The sequence below is a fragment of the Copadichromis virginalis genome, linkage group LG5 (assembly GCF_057382275.1).
Source record: "Copadichromis virginalis isolate Kocher_CV1m ecotype Utaka linkage group LG5, C_Virginalis_male_GT1.1, whole genome shotgun sequence".
NCBI lineage: Eukaryota > Metazoa > Chordata > Actinopteri > Cichliformes > Cichlidae > Copadichromis > Copadichromis virginalis.
This window is the reverse complement of record NC_140622.1, coordinates 22,680,791-22,700,975: the sequence shown is the minus strand read 5'-3', so window position 1 is coordinate 22,700,975 and position 20,185 is coordinate 22,680,791. Positions and strand designations below refer to the sequence as shown.

The following is a 20,185-nucleotide window of genomic DNA, read 5'->3' as shown; positions in this document are numbered from 1 at the left end:
CTGTTAATAAAAATGTACATATTTAAAATCTTATATTTAAAATTTTCAGCTATGAATTGTTAACTCATCCCACAATTTTAGAGGGTTGGTTTCTTTGGGTTTATTTTAAATCCTGATTGTCCACATCTGTATTTTTCACTTGTACATTGCAATTCCAAGGGCGATCGTTCTCATCCAAGTCACTGAATAGTTATTTCACTTTGTTTTTATATAAGTAACATTATATGGGTCAAGTTAACATTATTAAAAAAAGTTATCTAAAGTTATATTCAGTACTGTCATAGCCAAATACAGCTGGTAAGTTTACTAAAAAGCATGTGTACTGCAATATGACAATTGATTGTGTACCTTACAGGAAAATGCCATGGAGTGCGGTTCAGCAACACGCTTCTCCAGTCCCCTAGCAGCAGCTCTGCTGCCTCTGATAACAGCGACCATCAGCAGGTGACCAATAGCAGCTGCAGTGGAAATCAGTAAGGACTAATTCAATGAGAAGAAGCTTATAGACACATAAAAACATGAATTTGCTCATACCGCTAATACAGGCAGTACTCTGCAAAGACAAAATCTTTAGCACTGAGACACATCCATTAATGCAGAGAACAAAAGAAAATGAGAATAACAGGAGTGCTTGGTGACTTTGATCAGCGCACAGCAGAGCATACCAAATAGAGTTTGCAAAATTGCTCTACATGTGTGCTGAATTTATTAGAAGAAAGAAACGTAGAATGCCTCTCAACAAGTGAGAGTGCTTTACTCAAAGTCTAAGACAAGCCTTTGTGCACAGGAAGACATTAAATGTTTGATTATTTGTTGTGTCAGGAAAAATATGAAAGCTATTGTCTGCAGAATGTAAAATGCACTTTTGTGAAATGAGAAAAGAATGCAGAGTGGTCTTTGTTTTAGGCAGTAAATCATTACAAACAGTAATGATTTGTTAAAACAATTTATTTAGTAAAATTTATTTGTTTTACTAAATTTGCTTTGATGTCTGTAATGGATCATGTAAAATAGTAGTGAGACACCAGAAAATATTAAATGGCTTTATTCTGTTTATTCTGTTTTTTTAAGCAAATTATATTTAAGAAAAGTACAAGATGCATGAAAAAGAGCAGTGTGTTTGAAGAATGTGGCATTGATGTGTTCAGCCATTTGTCAAGGTGACCACATACTCGTAACTACATGTTTAGGAAAGCTGATGAATAAATGCAAATAAATATTTTCCATCATTTACACATTAAGCTACTTTTTTGTGTGGGTGAGTTTGTGTAGCTGAATTGCAGACATTGATTATAAATGTGATGCTATTTACTGTATATACAGTCCTGGAGGAAAAACAAAATATATCAAAAAATAAAACAGTACAAAAAATGTGTTAAGCATAAAATAGACACATTAGAAAACAACACTTTTTTTTAACATTTTAATTTAATCAGGAATTTAACATTTATGCTATCAAACTGTCTTAAGGCAGTCAAGTTAAAACAACTTTCATTTGCAGTTTACACGGAGTTCACAGAGGTGTACATAGGGTTCACAGTGCTATACACCATACTCTTCAGGGCTGATGTAGCTGGCTCCTCGGGGATGGTTGAGTACAAATGGTATATGTCAGACTGGGGGGGAGAAAATAAACTGTATTATCTATTAACTTATATGACTTATAATGTTACCCTTGTGACTAGAGGTGGGAAGTAACAAAGTACAAATACTTGTAAGGTATCTGTATTTTACTTAAGCATTTATTTTTCTAACATCTTTTCACTTTTACTCCTAACATTTTAACACAACTAACACTTTGTGCTTCTTACATTTTCAAAACAGGCTTGTTACTGTTGTTTTAGGACATTTGAGGGGAGTTATTATTTCACATTACTGCATTTACTGTATTTTTGCATTATGTATAGCACCATAGGGGTTAAAGTGGGCCAGTGCTTTTTATGGCAAAACACCGGGACAAGTGCAGATGGGCACAAATTGTGATCATGGTACTTCAGCATCTAGCTAGCTATAGAAGAGGAGTGAGGATAAGGGTATAATATTTTTTATGAGGCAGATAATTTCAGATGTACAGAGCCTTGCAAGGGACATGGGAGAAAAAAAACAAAAAGATGTACTTTTGCAAGATCTTGCAAAAGTTTTGCGAGAGATTGAGAAATGCTTTCCCCCCCTGCATTTATTGTACTTGATATTGGAGCTTCAAAGTACTTCAGGTGGTAGTTAATGAATTCAACCAAAACTGCCAGGTCAGAGTACTCCTTGTGACGACTCTGCCTGCTTACACTAAGAACTGTCTTTAGAAATCTTTAATTATAAAAACTCTGTGTACTGCCAAGCACTGATTTAATGTTGTCATATTTAGGCGAAGCCGCAAGTGTTTGTCTTCCATCGCTATGGTTGATTCCAAGGTCTCAGTACTGACCTGGAAGTGCATGGACTTGTGGGACCTCACAGAGGTAACACGAGATCTCACAAAATTTTTGCAAATGTACATCTTGTTTCTTTTTTTTTCTCCACGGTCTCCAATGTTAATTTCTTTAACACTTCTGCTTAAGAATGTCTATACCTTTGCTACCTCTGCTTGTGACAGACTTACTTCATTTTTTTGAAGTTGCTGTCCATCTTCTTGAGTAGAATCTGCAACTGAAAAGGAAAATCTTTAATGCAAAGCATGTTATAGAAAAAGGTTTTTGAGGTTTTATAGAACTTGCCATTAAATTGTATCGTTTACATTCTTACAAATAAGGATACAAAGAAGCTCACCTGGATCAGCAGCAGGTACTGAGGTGAATATAGAGTATGATTGCTCGTTTCCTGGAGGGGACTAGTTTGAAAAAACGAAATAAGGCAGAAGTGAGAGGATAATTATTGAAGAGATGATGGGAAACTTGGAATAGTGAAAAAAATTATTTGTAACAAAACATTTAACCTGATACCCTTATAATACACATACTGGAAATTGGCCCCATAAAGAATTTGGACACTTCAACACCAAACTTCTGTGATGTTTCATATGGAACTTAATGAAATTCTCCCGGCTGGAGATTTTAACTGGTTGCCTTCTGTTCCTCAGAGAGTTTAAGTCTATGTCTACAAAACTAATTGTTGAGTCTGTGTTTCCACAGGCCCCGCTAGTTTAGAGACTTATTCCTCATGAAGAACGAAAAACAAGACAGAACATCTTCAACCGGTCTTTTACTCGCTAGAAAGGAAAGGCTTGGTCAGAACCAGGCTGTGAAGCTAAATGCTCCTCACCTGTCTCCAGACCAACTCCTTCCAAGAGCAGCTCTCCTCGTAGTCTTTTATTCCCATGACAGTTACAGTTTACACAATACAACACAACCCATATGGAAAAGAAATAGTAAAAACTTATATGTGATTACTCATGAAAGTGGCCACTTTCTCATTACTTTCATATATTTTTTTAGTAAGTATCCAAAACATACAAGTTTCATTATATAATTTTTCAAGGGATCTTATATCTGTTTTCACACTTATATGCTTTTCATACAAGTTTCACACAAGACAGATACAAACTTTACAAGATTTATATATATCTTTTCCATATGGGAAGCACCTCCCACCGAAAAACCCCCCAATGGTTCTAAGACAAGGCACTGTGTGTGTGTGTGTGTATGTGTGTCTATGTGCGTGTGTGTGTATGTGTGTCTATGTGCGTGTGTCCTCCTGATCACAACATCCTTGGTCATAAGGGGGTAATCTCCCCACACCCAGTATATGGTTCAATTCCTGTATTGGTACACCATACACAACAGGTGAAGCCATAAAAGGGCAGGAAGTTTACCAAACAACAAACAGAATCTTCACATGGGATGTGTCTGTAATAAAACACTACAGCCTCCTCCCAGAACCTCGAGAGGCTGGGGAGGGGGTCAGACAAAGGAATGCCTTTGATCCTATAGTTTGAACTAAGACTTTACAAATTTAAGAAACACAATGACAACATTCAACAATTTGACTTAACACTAATTTACAGCTAAAAGTCACCCAAATCTTAAATGCCCAGAAAATTATTTATTTTTAACTGAGACTCTGGTTTGTGTTAAATTTCGGTTCTTTTGGATTCTTTTAGGGCCAAGAAAGACACGGCTCAAAAGTGGTCTTTTTACTTTAAAAAATTATCTTTATTTTACATATCCGGGATATGGAGACCTGTGCACAAAACACACAACCCCAGGTCTGCAGCACAAACGGAAGCCTAGTTATTTATATACTTGCTGTCTACGTCACACCACACTTTCTAGCTGCAAAAGCTCGCTCTGCAAAAGCATGTAATTTCCTGTCAGCCCGCAACCTAGTTTTACACTGAAGTCTGGGCCTCTCCAATATAATCAGCATATAAGCATTTAAGATTATATTTATTACCTAACATTTGGAAATGATATCAGTGGCTACTGTGTGGTAGCTGCAGTTAGACAACTGAAGCTCCAAAATCAAGACCACAAATAGTGTTTAAATGAACTTTTAACCATTTCTGTGATCAAGCTTTCTCTCGGGATTTATGGAACTATAACTGGAATAGAATCAGCTCCACATCACTGTTGTAGAGCTGGCATGGAAATACTTTTATGATGCGTTTATCAAAATTATAAATAAACGTGCCCATCTGACTGCCAAAACAGTCCTTGCTTTCTCCTCAGCTATCCAGTATCCTCAAAAAAAGGGATGTTGCCTAGGCTCAGGAGAGAAAAAATTAATCTGAGGCAAACTTTCTGATTTTTAGACCGCTCACAAATCATTCAGACTCCTTAATTACAATTTCATTGTAATGGCAAATTTCTGTCCCAAACTTTGAAAAAATAATTCTTCCACTTCTTAATGTGAGCTCTCTAGGTTTATTTCTGACTGACAAAGCTATCATATCACGATGTCACGCTCAAAAAACTGTTTGCTGTACAGCACACATTTCCAGTGCTGTGCTGGCTCATTCTATCCCCCTACCACACATGTGCCGTACAATGTTCATCCTACCTCACACAAATTGACATGCAGCATATATTTCCCTCATAACATCTTATACAAATCAAACATGTAACATAATAACCCAAACAATGCAAAAAATGTTCTTCTATGGATTGACTCTAATAATTACTGAGTGTACATCACTGATCTCTGTTTGTGCATACTGGAGGTATTTCCCCTCCTTGTTATGATTAGTGCTGGGGTCATGACTCAAAAAACCAAAACAAAAGTATTACACTGAACAGTTTTCTTAAAAGCAATGCTTTACTTTTTTAACTACTCCAAGGAGAGAACAATAATTAAACTATTCTTTACATCCCCTCTGCGAATCACTATCTTATCGTGGTGGAGGGGTTTGTGTGTCCCAGGGATCCCAGGGGCTATGTTGTCTGGGGGCTTTTGCCCCCTGGTAGGGTCTCCCATGGCAAATTGGTCCTGGGTGAGGGACCAGACGAAGAGCGATTCAGAAGACCCCTATGAACAGTTCACCCTGCCCGGGATAGGGTTACCGGGGCCCCGCCCTGGAGCCAGGCCCGGGAACGGTGCCTGAGGGCGAGCATCTGGTGGCCGGGCCTTAGTCCATGGGGCCCGGCCGGGCACAGCCCGAAAAAGGGACATGGGCCCATTTTCCTGCAGGCCCACCACCCGCAGGAGGCACCGTAGGGGTCGGGTGCAATGTGAGCCGGGCGGCGGCCAGGAGTGGAGGACCTGGCACACCGATCCCCGGCTACCAAGACTGGCAAGTGGGACATGGAATGTCACCTATCTGGTGGGGAAGGAGCCTGAGCTAGTCCGTGAGGTTGAGAGGTACCGGCTAGATATAGTCAGGCTCACCTCAATGCATGGCCTGGGCTCTGGAACCAGTCTCTTGGAAAGGGGCTGGACTCTGTCTCAGTCTGGAGTTGCCCCTGGTGAGAGGCAGTGGGCTGGGGTGGGTATCTTGGTATCCCCTCGGCTTGGTGCTGGTATGATGGGGTTTCTCCCAGAGGAGGAGAGAGTTTGTTCCCTTTGCCTTCGGGTCAGGGAAGGTAACATTTATGCCAAGCGGCAGTTCAGAGTACCCAGCCTTCTTGGAGTCCCTAGGTGTGGCACTGGAGGGTGCTCCTCCTGGGGACTCTGTTGTCCTACTGGGAGACCTCAATGCTCACATGGGCAATGACAGCAAGACCTGGAAGGGCGTGATTGGGAGGGACGGCCTCCCGGATCTGAACCCTAGGCCACAGGTCGATGATCTATTTCGTAATCGTATCAACAGGCCTTAAGCCATATGTTTTGGACACTTGGGTAAAGAGAGGGGCTGAGCTGTCGATTGATCACCACCTGGTGGTGAGTTGGATCAGGTGGCGAGGGAGGACGCTGGACAGACCTGGCGCACCCAAATGTACAGTGAGGGTGTGCTGGGAACATCTAGCAGAGGCCCCGGTCCGCGAGATCTTCAATGCACACCTCCGGCAGAGATTCAACAGCATTCCGAAGGAGACTGGGGACATTGAGTCCGAATGAACCATGTTCAGCATCTCCATTGCCAAAGCGGCTGCACTGAGCTGCGGCCGCAAGGTGGTTGGTGCCTGTCGTGGTGGTAATCCCCGAACCAAATGGTGGACACTAGAGGTGAGGGGAGCCACCAAGCTGAAGAAGGAGTCCTACTGGGCTTGGTTAGCCTGTGGGACTCCGGAGGCAGCTGATACCGACAGGCCAAGCGGAATGCGGCACGGACGATGGCTGAAGCAAAAACTCAGGTGTCGGAGGAGTTTGGCAAGGCCATGGTAAAAGACTTTCAGACTGCCTCGAAGAGATTCTGGCAAACGAAGTTCTATTTGCACTATAATGCAGTTGTTTCTATTCTTGATGGAGTATGCATTTTACCATCACACTCTTGTCCATTTGTTCAGCAAAAATAAAAGTAAGGTCCAAATCTGAATTGTAGACTTTGTCACTATCGTCCACCTCTGACACATGGACTGAAATCAGCTGATTATAGTATAAGTGGCACCTTTAATCAAATTTAGTGGCAAGCAGAGTAACAATTCAAAGGTACAACCAGTTCTCTGCAAGAAGTGATTCCCATCCCTACTCATAAATGTTATCTGAAAATACATGTGACTGCTCACAGTTTAAAATTTCTCTAGCCACAAAGCCTATTAATAGTGCAAATATGTCATTCCATTGACACTACGTGAATTTCAGTATTTTGAAAGGGGTTAAAGGATTTTTTTTTTAATTACTTCAAAAAGTACCCATCTGCCACAGCTTGAAGTGTCCAGATACTTTTCAGAGCCACTAACTCAGAATGTTTCTCAGAGCTTTTGTTTTTAATTACCACTTCTCCAAGATGTGTTGTGTTCATTAAGCCATCTACAATTGAAAGTAAAAAAAAAATAGTATAAACATAGTATATACTATAGGTAAGGATTGCAAAAAGCTTAAAGTCACTTAGTGTTTACATTACCAGTGCAGTAGGCTTGTGAGCTACAAGAAAAAACAACCAGACAGTTATTTTCATGGACATAATACAGAAACCATTGGAAACAGTTGCAGAAAAGGTTAAAGCATGCCTTACCTGCTGGTAACAGAATTTACTGGAACTATTAAAAAAAAAAAGAAAACATAAAAGTAATTGCTGATCAAACAACTTTCATGATAAGGAAATATTGGAGAAAAGAAATACTAAAGTAAAACTAAACAAACCATTTCTGATCAGTAGACACAGAAGCTTAAGTTTGAAGTCATATGAGTCACATGAGATGTAATTTAGGCTTGAGATATTTACTTTGGAATTATAATGCTACAACAAGCAAAACTATGAGCTTCCATGCCCAATCCAATTTTCCATCTGACTCGACTGCACATGATATCGTAGCTATATTAAATTGAGAAAATAAATAAAGCAGATAAAAAGCTCACATATATTTATTTATTATTTCTAACTTGTCTATGCAAATCCTGAAAATGAACTAGAATTTTTTTTTGTAAAAATGTGGAAAAACCTTGATACAATTTGCATTTAAAATAATTTTTTCTAATTCTCAATTTTGTGTAAGAAAAGCAGCATCAATGTTTAAATAAAAAATGTATTTGAAGATCATTAAAAGATAAATAAAAGTAAACAGCATTTCTCACCAGTTCTTTTCAGATTCCTCACAAGTACACATCCCAGTAAGACAACACCCACAGCAACTCCACAACCAGTTGAAACCACCAGTTTCCATATCAGTACATCTGTTTTGCAGCACAAGAGGTCATAAACAAGAAAATCTTACTTTTTCAGTTGCACAAAACTAAGACTGAGACAAAGCTGAGATGGTGACTGAAACCAACCATTAACAAATTGTTTACCATAGATAATGGAGTAACCATTTCTAAGATGATAATTTGAAATGTTGGTTACATTTTGAGATTTTTTTTTTTCAAAATAACATACCATCACATAGAGATTTATTTTTATTTGTAAATTTGGAGTTTGAAAACAAAGATAGACTTATACCTGTTATTTTTAAGAGATTATATAACATGTATCCTCTGCAGTGTTGGGCAAGTTACTTTGAAAAGTAATTAATTAGAGTTACTAGTTACTTCTTCAAAAAAGTAACTGAGTTAGTAACTGAGTTACAATATTCTAAAATTAATTAATTACTTGAAAAGTAACTATTGCGTTACTTTAAAAAAAACATGTTTAACCCTCTGGGGTCCAGGGTATAATTGGCCATTTTTAACTACTTTTGATTTTCCCTCCACATTTCACCTTTAAAAACGATTTACTTTGCCTTGTTTGGTCTCATTCTTTTCAGCACAACCTCACGTGTCTAAATTTACAGTCATGTTTTCATTTTGACATACTCTATTAACACTATTGATCTAAAATCAGAAAAAAAACAAAATCAGAGTAGAAAAAGTTATATTTTTTACTGTAACAACCACAAACATGTTTAATGAATCATATTTCAGAACTTTAAATGGAAATATAACTTGTCAATTTTAAAATCCTATGCACAAGTTTTGCAAACAACAAAGTTATTTGCATCCATTTACCTTTTACCTTGATTTTTTAAATAACCATTTCAAACTATTTACAGAACAATCAGCTGTTCTGCATTCAATAAGATGCCACACAAATTATTTGTGCCACTCCAAAACAATAATTTCTGTCCACTATAAAGGAGAACATCACAGCCTGATACCTGCAGGCCTGACAGCAGCAGGTGTATCAATCCTTTTTCTACCTGGAGACAGCAGTCGCCTCATTGTTCTGATACACGACACAAAACTATCCACAACACTACACACTAACTACACAAGACAACACATTAACTACACACTCCAAACACGCTAAATGTCACAAATCTCTCAAAACTCTCTCTCTCTCTTTTTCTGCTCTTTCTCGCTCGCGCTCTTTCTCTCACCGTCACTCCTAAAACGTCCTCTGTTTTTTTGTGGGGTCCTAAGCAGAGAGCGCTTGCTAGCGCTGTCCTTAGACAGTGAACGTGACGAAACTATTGAGGAAAAACGGCGCTTATATATCGATTATCATGACTCTGGTTTTACGTGGCCTATCAACACAATATAAAAACTGGTATATATCACCTTGTTGCTTTGTCTTTAAGTGGTCATGTGATTGGCTTACCATGACTACCTTATTCTTCCTCAGTCAAACAGCAGCACTCATGCGATTGTTTTGCCCCCTTAGCTCCAGGTGTACAGTGATTGTGATTACCATCCGCGGGAGCCTGCGCAGCTGCTTAAAGCTCTAGCGTCCAGATTACTTACAGCTACTTTCATACAACTGATATAAGATGCGGTAAGCTGAACACAGCTTCAACCGTCTGTTTGTTGAAAAATAGTAATGGATCGCGTTTTCTTGTTAGTAACTGTAATGGCGTTGTAACGATAGGAATGGTAATTAGTTAGATTACTGGTTACTGAAAAAAGTAACGCCGTTAGTAACGCCGTTATTCCCATCACTGATCCTATGTGGAACAGTAGTGGACAAACTAGAAAATAATATTACATTGTCACAATGACATACGTTCATGACAGATACCTGTGTGATCTTTGTGCCCAGATGATGTTTTACCAGGTCTGACAGTAGTTAAATCTGTGGTTCTTCCATCCTTTGAAATTGTTCCTAAACACAAATTTAAGACTGGAATATTACAGCAGGAAACATCTGTGATTAGGATACTGTATAAATGTATAATGAGGTAGAATAGAAAGTCACTCACTTTTAGTTTCTTTTATTCATTGTTAATAAAAACAATGACATTTGTAAATCTTTGAATTTAGTTTTTATCTAAAGCTTACGCAGCATTATAACTTTTTTGGATTTTGGGTCATAAAACAAAGATAAATTCAGATCTGTCACTGTTTTGTAATTAGATAACATTTATGTGGCACTAGTGTTTTAAAAACAGAGTAGTGGACAAACTTGAAACAAATAAAAAACAACAACAACAACAACAAAGATAACAAAAATACCAAAAAAAGAAAAAAGAAATGTCACGCTGTCCCAGTAAAATATTTTAATGAAGGATACCTTTATCAACTGTCTCCCCAGATGATACTGTACCAGGATTGAAGGTTGTCAAATCTGTGGTTCTTTTATTCTTGAGATTTGCTCCTAAATAAACATTTTAAAGTGAAATGTTATAGCTCAAAATATCTGTGATGAGGATACTGCATAAATGTATAAATGAAAGAAAAGAAAGTCATTCACTTTGTACTGTATTCATTTGTTGTGAATAAAATACAGGCGGATAAGATTAAAAAAATTATTGCATTCTGGATTTATTTATATTTTTTTGTAAATTTGAAAACAGATAGGTTTATACCTGTTATTTTATGTGATTACATAACATGTGGAACAGTAGTGGACAAACTAGAAAATAATATTACAGGCACACTGTAACAATGACATATGTTCATGATAGATACCTGTGTGAACTTTGTGCCCAGATGTTTTGTTACCAGGTCTGACAGTGGTTAAATCTGTGGTTCTTCCATCCTTTGAAGTTGTCCCTAAACACAATTTAAGACTGGAATATTACAGCAGGAAACATCTGTGATTAGCATACTGTGAATGAGGTGGAATAGAAAGTCCATTTCTACATCCTTGCATTTTCTTTTTATTTACATCTTTATACAGAAACAGAACTTCTGTAAATTTGGTTTTGTAAAACAAAGATTTAATTAGTAATTATTATTATTACACAACAGTAGCAGTAATTATAATCACTGTTACTGTTGTGTAATTAAATAATATTTACTGTATGTGTTTGTAAATTAGAATAGTGGACAAACTTAAAACACATTGTTTTATGATGATGATGATGTTTTATCAGGAATGATGGTTGTTAAATCTGTCGTGCTTGCATCCTTTGGATTTTCCACTGAAGTCACATTTAAAACTGAAATGTTACGATACACAACATCTGCTGTTATGATATTGTATGAATATTTCAATTCCAATTTTATTTTTAGAGCACCAAATTACAAAAACAGTTGCCTCAAGGCACTTTATATTTTAAGGTAGACCCTAAAATTATACAATATATAATGTGTTATATATTGTATTATATAATGTATTTGGTAGCTGTCAGTGTCGTTAGACAGGAAAACTTGTTGACTATGCCTCCACTCAAAGTGTAGAAATCACATTCAGGCACAGAAACAGATGGGGGAGTCTCACAGTTGAGTGTGACTGAGTCTGTCTCTGTGATCACCAGTCGATAAACGATGAGTTTAGGTGGAAGAGGAGCTGAAGAATTGCAGCATTAATTAACATTAGGATTATATCTGTGAACACGAGCAACATGCTAAAAGCATGCATTGCTTGTGTTGATTCTGCATTAAGATGCCATCAGTAATCAGTGCTAAAGCCACTCACTTTGAATGATGATGTTGGAAAAGTTACTGTATGGAGAGTTTGGTGCTCCAGGCTGCGTTGTGTAAAAACAGTTCAGTTTAACAGTAGCAGGTGATTTGAGATTTGCCATCTTCAGCAGTTCGGTTGCTGTCAGTGTCGTTAAGCAGGGCAATTCTTTAACAGTTGCTCCAGTGGAAGAGTAGAAAGAACACTGAGCCATAGGAACAGAGGATGAAGCCTCGCATTTCAGTGTGACTGAATCTGTTTCTGTGATCTCTGATCTGCTCACTGTCAGTTTAGGTTCAGGAAGAGCTGTAAAGTTAAAGAATAACATACATTTAGGCCCATTTATATTTGGACACAATTGTTGATTTTTAGCAGTGTACTGAAAAATATTCCAATTTAGTTATATAATGGGCATAGAGCTGAGTCTGCACAAAATCTGTAGGTGTGTTGGGTATTTGAGGATATGCAGATTCCAAAAGGATGAAGCATTTCAGAGTTTCAGCTCCTTAACATGTGCCACCCTCTTTTTAAAGAGACTAAAAGTAACCGGACAATTGACTCAAAGGCTATTTCATGGGCAGGTGTGGGTAATTCCCCCGTTATGTCCTTATCAACTAAATAGATAAAAGGCCTGCAGTTGATTTGAGATGTGGTGCTTGCATTTGGAAGATTTTGCTGTGAACAGACAAAATGCGATTAAAGCAGCTCAACATGTGGGTAAAACAAGCCATCCTTAAGCTGTGCAGGAAAAAAAAAACCATCTGAGAAATTGCTACATTATTGTGAGTGGTAAAATTTAGTTTAGTACATCCTGAGAAAGTGAGAAAGCACTGGTAAACTCAGCAACACAAAAAGACCTGGCTATTCATGGAGGACAACGGTGGTGGATAATCACAGAAAAATTTCCATGGTGATGAGAAATCCCTTCACAACAGCCAACCAAGTGAAAAAACACTCTCCAGGAGGAAGGTGTATCGATGTCCAAGTCTAACATAAAGAGAAGAATGTATGAAAGTAAAAAGAGAGAAGTTCACTGCAAGGCGCCAGGCACTAACTTCAAGAATAGGAAGGCTAGCTCATGATCCAAAGCATATCATATCATCTGTAAAAGACAGGCAGAGGCAGTGGGATGGCTTGGGTGTGCATGGCTGCAAGTGGAACTGAGACACTAGTGTTTATTGACGATGTGACACAGGACAGAAGCAGCAGATGATTTCTGGGGTGTTCAGAGACATAATGTCTGCTTAAATCCAGCTATATGCAGTAAAATTAATTGGGCGGCATTTCATAATACAGATGGACAATAACATACACCCAGAGCAACCCAGGAGTTTATTAAAGCACAGAAGTGGATTATTCTTGAATGGCCGAGTCAGTCACCTGACCTTTGTCCAACTGAGCATGCATTTCACTTGCTGGAGACTAAACTTTGGACAGAAAGACCCACAAACGAACAACAACTGAAGGCTGCTGCAATAAAGGCCTGGCAGACCATTAAAAAGGAGGAAACCCAGTATCTGCTGATGTCCATGAGTTCGACTTCAGGCCGTTATGGACAGCAAAGAGTACCAAGTATTAGAAATTAACATCTTATTTTGAGTTATTAATTTTAGTTGTTGTCCAATTGCTTTTGAGCCCCTGTTGTCTCTGCGCACCTATTTCTGGAGCGAACTGTATGTGTATGAATTATGTTAAATATTGATAAAAGTGACTGTCAAAAGCAATATCAAATTCATAGACTGACCTTTGATCTCACAGAAAGAATCTGTTGGAGAAACAATTAGTTAATAAATTAAATAGTTCCAATAGTAATATTACATTAGAAAGATTAAAAATTCAACTTTACATTTCTATTAAGTGTAAGTAGCAGTATTCACATTTAAACAATATATATGAGAGAAAGTTTAACTTACAGAGAAGGATGACAAACGATAGATGTCCAGTCATGATGAAATCGAGTCACAACTGAACTGGCAGAAATGACTCCAAAGACTACGTCTACCTGACTTTAACAAACACTCGTCTTTGACACGTCACACACATGTCAGGAAAACAAAGCAGCATCAATATAAAATAACAGCTTCTGACTGGCCACAGAAACACATTCACATAGTCCTCTATAGACCCACAGCATGTTGTATTTTTAGATTGCATTTCATCAATGCAATAATCTTTTCTGGCATCGTTGTATTTTCACTCAGTTGTATATAGCATTTGTGTTCTATTTTTAACTTATTGTATATTTTATTCTATTTTATTCTACTGTATATAGTATTTTATTTTATTTTATTCTGTACAGTTGTGTACTGTATTTATTCTTATTGTATTCTAATTTTTGCTTCATAACTTTTGCACTGTCCACTTCCTGCTGTGACAAAACCAGTTTCCCACGTGTGGGACTAATAAAGGTTATCTTATCAGTGCAGACCAACTGCTGCAAAATGTCAGAACCAGTGAAATAAACTAAAAACATAAATGTCAGTCTCAGTTCAACATGAGTGTTACGATACTGCAATATAATATTGTCTGTGTGTTTTTAGCCAGATTAGCAAAAATACTCACAACAAGTCCGTTAAAGGTGTTTTCCTGCTGGGTCAGTGTGGTTCAGGACTCAAAGTTAGTACAGCAGTACAGGTTGTGGTCACAAATTTTGAAGCCATCCTGATAACCTTCTTCCACCAAGGATGTGGAGATCCAGTGGCGGAGCGGAGAGGTGGCTTACTGGGCTTAAGCCCGGGTTGTTTTGTCAGAAGCCCGGGGTCTTTTGGAGTGTAATTTTTTCATAGTTAGATGCCTGGCTGACAACTGTATAAAACAAAAACTACACACAATATTCGAAGCACATAGTGCACACTGTGGGAATCTACGACTGTGCGTAAATCTCCCCTAATATTGGTATGATCCGAGCTCAGACACTAAGCGGGGCGGGGCAGCTGCTGCCTGCGAGTGCGCAAGCAGCCAGGCAGACAGAGGAGAACTGAAATCATTCGTACTGTACAAATAATGTAAATATGACGTTGTATCACGAAAGATTGATATCAAACTGATCACTTGACCCATATTACGTTACTTGCTCTTCGAGTGAATCAACAAATGGTGAAATGAAAAGCCGAACAACAACAATGCTGTTTCTTTAGAGCAAGGGTGTCAAACACAGTGGGCCAAAATTCAAAACTGGAACAAAGTCGCGGGCTAATATTTACTGAAAAAAAAAAAATCTTCCTCCAGATATAAGAATGAATCTTTTCTTATGGACTCAAATAAGTTTTGCCTGAAAACTGAATATGGAACAAGCAAAGCTTAATACTAAACAATATATATATTAGCTGTATAATACCAGTAGGCCAGCTCTAATAGTAATTTGGTATGGCTTCGCGGGCCAAATGTAATTAGGCTGCGGGCCAAATTTGGCCCGCGGGCCAGAGTTTGACACCTATGCTTTAGAGAGTCTTAGCTTACATGTGTGTTTATTTCATATTAGGGCTGCTCGATTATGGCAAAAATGATAATCACGATTATTTTCACTGAAATTGAGATCTCGATTATTTGACGATATTTATTTAACCCTTTAAGACCTACTATAGAACCAAGTCCGCCAGAGCTTATATTATTTTTTTACATGTTGTAGTGCCATTTATGGGAGCATTTCAAGTTGCTATACAACTGTTATAGCCCATATTTTAATAATATGTATGCATTAAGTCCATAGTAACTACATTAATTGCAAAAAAGTGCAATAAACTACAAAAAAAAATTGAAAATCGTTTTTGTTTGTTTTTTTACATATATTTCTACTTGGAGAAATTTAAGAGGTTTATCCCTCAAAACTTTAAATACAAAAAAGTTGCAAAAGATAGTTTACAACAACAGGAAACTTATTTTGAGTGTGTTCATAGTTTTATTTTGGAGATACACCAATTTTTATATACTGCAGGAAAAACAAAAAAACAATCCTATGATGCAAATTTTCAAAGAAAACAGCAGGTGCATCAAAATAAACTATTTCCAGCAGTGCAATTCGAGTTCTAAGCATCCCAGCAACTATTCAGAAAAGTCAAACATGACCAGTATAGGCCTTTAAGGCCTACAAGTAAAAAAAACTACATTTCCGCGAAAATGACGTCACTTCCGGTTTCGGCCAGGAAATGGCGGACATGTGATAGTTCGCGCTGACACCTGTTTCACTGTGGGAAGTGTTACGAACAGCTGATCGGATCAGCGAAGCGTGTTTCTGGAATATTATGTTTTTGTTCCTGCAAGCGCTTTTTATGCAATTTTTGCAAAGCTTTATGTGGAAGGAAACCGTGACCGAGGACAAGCTGATGGTATGAGATGTAAGTACAACTCCTCTGGTTTCATATGCAAAACAAATTATTGCGCTAGCTTACACGGTTCAGGTTCTACAGGGATTTAAAAATAGTTACACAAAACGGAGCGTGCTGCTCTGACGGCTTTAAAGGGTTAACAATGACTTTAAAAAATAATATAAAATAGTGTGCAACACCACTGAAGTTTTTTTTTTTTTACCTCTCTTTTCAACCAACAGCAGTCACTCTCCTCTCCAAATAACTTCTGCTTAGCTTTCCGAGCTTCCCTCGGGTCCTCTTAACAGAGGTGTGGACTCGAGTCACATGACTTGGACTCGAGTCAGACTCGAGTCATTAATTTTATGACTTTAGACTTGACTTGAAAAAATGTTCTAAGACTTGTGACTTGACTTGGACTTTTACACCAATGACTTGGGACTTGAACCGGTTTACTTGAAAAGACTTGATATTTTACCCCAAATATAAAATTTAACATGCATATTATATAGAGATTGAAAATGTGACGTCATTCACGGGTAGAACCGCAAAGGATTCTGGGAACTCGTGGCAAGCGGTACTAGCGCACGCAGGCTTTCAATTAAAATCAGTTATACAGCGATAAAAAGAAACACAAAAATGTCAAGAAGCCGTTGTATTATTAACTGCAATAGCCGGTCGCATGACAGCCACGAGAAGCCGACGGGTAAAGAGATCGGTTGTTATCGGATTACGTCGTTGAAGAGAAATTGTTCAAGCCATGTTTCCGAAGTAACAAAGACGCGACGGATGGCCTGGATTGCAGCCATTCAAAGATCAAATATAACGTCCCAGAACACTCCAGCTCACAGGTTAGTCTGCTCCAAGCATTTACACGAAGGTCAGTGTTTTTTAGTACTTAATGCGTCATTTTTCTTAACATAATTGGTGATATAGGTTACAAGCAAGTCTGGCGCTGAACAGAAATTGTCGCTATGCTCCTTTATTTATTGTGCATAAATAGTGAATTGTCCTGACACAATATTGCGTTTCGCTTCTGTTATTATGGTACATTGACAAAAACATATACTTTTATTCACAGGATAAAACAGGTGTTTTGTATCACCAATTGCCCAGTACGATTACAGCATACAATATTATTGTCACTGCTACATTTCTGTGATGGGTACCAGAAATTATTTCCACTACTAATTAATTACCGTTGAGCTCAAAGGTCCTATTAATAAACGGTTAAGGAATGTGTATTTATGACGACAATTTGTGAGACTGGTAAACTTATGATACGTACGATGGTCTTTACTTTCTACACGGTGCATTTCAAGGTCCTGCACCCATCCGTCGGTAAACTGTACCTGGGCTTGTTGCAGTGACGTGAAGTTACTAAACTTCATGAGTGTATGCACTCACTCCAAGAACCGTATGATTATAAATATGCATATAAATATGCTACGATGAGATAGCTGACTTCATCTAACTAGCAAATGTTGTCCAGGCTACGTTGGTGATGCAGTTTTTTTTAATGTGTATGATATTTTTGTCATGCGATTTTAAAGCTGGTCCTACAACCGCATCCAAGAATAACATGCAGCTTATCTCAGAACTGTCGGTGAAAATTATTCTTGGAGCTAGGTTTAATTGAGCTGCATTTTAAAGAGGTGCAATTTCACAATTTGTGTATATTTTCTAAGTTCACTATTTTGTCATGTGTTGAGAAAAACACAGATTTTAAAATTACATGGTCTAATATTTACATTTAGCATAACTGCAACATTATTTTTTCTTTTTTTTTTTTAAAGACTCGAAAGGACTTGAAATTCAAAGTTTCAGACTTGTGACTTGACTCGGACTTTTACACCAGTGACTTGAGACTCGACTCTGACTTGCCTGACATTACTTGAGACTTGACTTGAGACTTGAGGATAAAGACTTGAGACTTACTTGAGACTTGCAAAACAATGACTTGGTCCCACCTCTGCCTCTTAATCAGCGGTCTCCAACCTTTTTTGCACCACGGACCGGTTTATGCCCGACAATATTTTCACGGACCGGCCTTTAAGGTGTCGCGGATAAACGAGGGAGGGGCTAATAATCGGCTCAGTCATTTTTAATGATCGTTGAAAGCCCAGATCGTAATCGTGATTAAAATTCGATTAATTGAGCAGCCCTATTTCATATTTTCAGTTGTTACCCTCAACGGCGAAATAAATCGGTTTCAGTAATGCACTGATATACAAGAATGGACATAAGGGGCTTCTTTCAAAGAAAAAACTCTGGTAGTATTTTATATATTATGCTTTGTATGTTGTTCAGTATATTTCTATGCAAAACGAGGAATTTCAATACACAGCAGTATATTCACAGTTGAAACCAGATATTTACATACACTTTATGGAAAACACAAGAACATTTTTTTACTGTACAACATCAATTTAGAGTAAACTTGTTTTGTTTTGGTTAAATAAATATTGAAATATCTTTTGAATTAGTTAAATGTCAGAATAAAGAGAGACAGAGCTGTCTATTTATTATCACTTTCATCAAATTTAGGAGTACATGTACACTAAGTTTATTGTTAATTAATAAGAAAACTCCAGAATTCCATTCTGAGCTGAAGAAGCTTCTGATAGGTTAGTAGAGTCCATGTGAGTAAATTGGTGGCACACCTGTGGATGCATATAAGGCAAAACACAGAGCCTGTTTCTTTGACATGGGAAAATCAAGAGATGTCAACAAAACGCCAGGAAAAGAATTGTGGAGCTCCATAAGTGTGGCTCAATTTTGAATGCAATTTGGTGCCATTTACAATTAAGATATACAGATAGTTTCTCTCTTTACTCTTAAAGTTAACAAATATGTTTTTTATATTTAGCAATCTGAAAAAAATAAACATTTACTCTGATTTGATGTTACAATTTAAAAAGTGTTTTTGTTTTTATCTGAAGAGTGTTTAAATATCTGGTTTCAACTGTATATTTGATGATTGTCAGCACAAAGAGGGAGAGAGAGGAGAATGAGGACAGAACAGAGATGGAACAAGAGCAGGTGAGACACACATGTTAGTCAAATAGTGTTTACCAAAAGTATCACCGTATCATAGGTACTCGTATCTCGTACCTAGTGTTTCTTTTTAGATTTGTTATTTTTCAACAGTGTTGGGAAGGTTACTTTTAAAATGTATTCCATTACAGAATACAGAATACATGCCCCAAAATGTATTCTGTAACGTATTCCGTTACGTTACTCAATGACAGTAACGTATTCTGAATACTTTGGATTACTTAATATATTATCATGCTTTTTACAACAACGTGAATGTACTATTGCTGTGTGATTTATTACTATTACTGAAGGTCCGCGACTCCGAACTGTAGTAAAGGGACCTCTGACTAATACGGCGGGGTCCCTGTCGGCTCGTAGCCGAAAAATAGCTTTACTTTGTTGTGTGGGTCAACTTTTCTTGCGAGAGACAGAGAGAGGCGTTGAAAGGCTGCTCCAACGGAACTTATTGTTTTCGGAGGAAAACACGAACACGGTGTACAGTCGAGTCTTAATAGCTTACTTACAACTGGGCTCGTCAGGCACTCTTCTTGGCTGCAGTGGTTATTATTATATTTACATGTTTCCAGCTCCCGTTTTTCCTCGACGACAACTCGTACCTTTCCACTCCCCTTTTTCTCCCTCCTCGCCCTCACAGACCCATAACGTGTATGGCGGTCCATTCTCCCTGCAACACGGACTACACTGCCCATGATGCTACATTCTTTAGAGCTATGCTTGTATCATTCTGCCTGTTAGCTTAGCACAACAACAACAACAATGCTAAAGGCGCTCTCTCACCCAGGAAACACACAGTCGCAGAGAGAGAGAGAGCGTTGCCCTGTAACCATGGCAACCGTAACGCTGCAGCCTGGATCAACAGAACGTAGCTGTCAAACAAAACCCAAACAGTCCTGACCCGCGACAAAATGAAACAGGAAAGTACCGCAATGTAATCCATTTATTTCAACAAAGTAACTGTATTCTGAATACCACC

At 37.9% G+C, this 20,185-nt stretch overlaps 2 protein-coding genes and 1 long non-coding RNA gene across 3 annotated transcripts in view; 1 reads left to right on the top strand and 2 right to left on the bottom strand.

Annotated features, from left to right (window-relative positions):
- Positions 1-1,235, top strand: part of LOC146709706 (voltage-dependent calcium channel subunit alpha-2/delta-3-like) — a 34,800-nt gene extending 33,565 nt beyond the window's left edge. The window contains exon 39 of the mRNA XM_085456782.1: positions 356-1,235. Within this exon, the coding sequence (XP_085312908.1) occupies positions 356-448 (93 nt within the window). The 3' untranslated portion in view covers positions 449-1,235. The remainder of the gene's footprint in view (positions 1-355) is intronic.
- A 206-nt stretch (positions 1,236-1,441) lies between these two features.
- Positions 1,442-12,176, bottom strand: LOC146709705 (uncharacterized). Its single transcript, XM_085457953.1, has 10 exons — positions 11,864-12,176; positions 11,571-11,734; positions 10,022-10,091; positions 8,104-8,202; positions 7,544-7,568; positions 7,433-7,452; positions 7,304-7,338; positions 2,764-2,824; positions 2,597-2,643; positions 1,442-1,616 (listed from the first exon to the last, which is right to left on the bottom strand). Exons 1-10 carry the CDS (start codon positions 12,174-12,176, stop codon positions 1,503-1,505), a joined length of 948 nt encoding a protein of 315 aa, XP_085314079.1. The 3' UTR covers positions 1,442-1,502.
- A 521-nt stretch (positions 12,177-12,697) lies between these two features.
- LOC146709704 (uncharacterized) lies at positions 12,698-13,837 on the bottom strand. Its single transcript, XR_014920473.1, has 3 exons — positions 13,762-13,837; positions 13,593-13,613; positions 12,698-12,835 (listed from the first exon to the last, which is right to left on the bottom strand). It is a non-coding gene; the product is annotated as an uncharacterized LOC146709704 (long non-coding RNA).
- Positions 13,838-20,185: the final 6,348 nt, after the last annotated feature.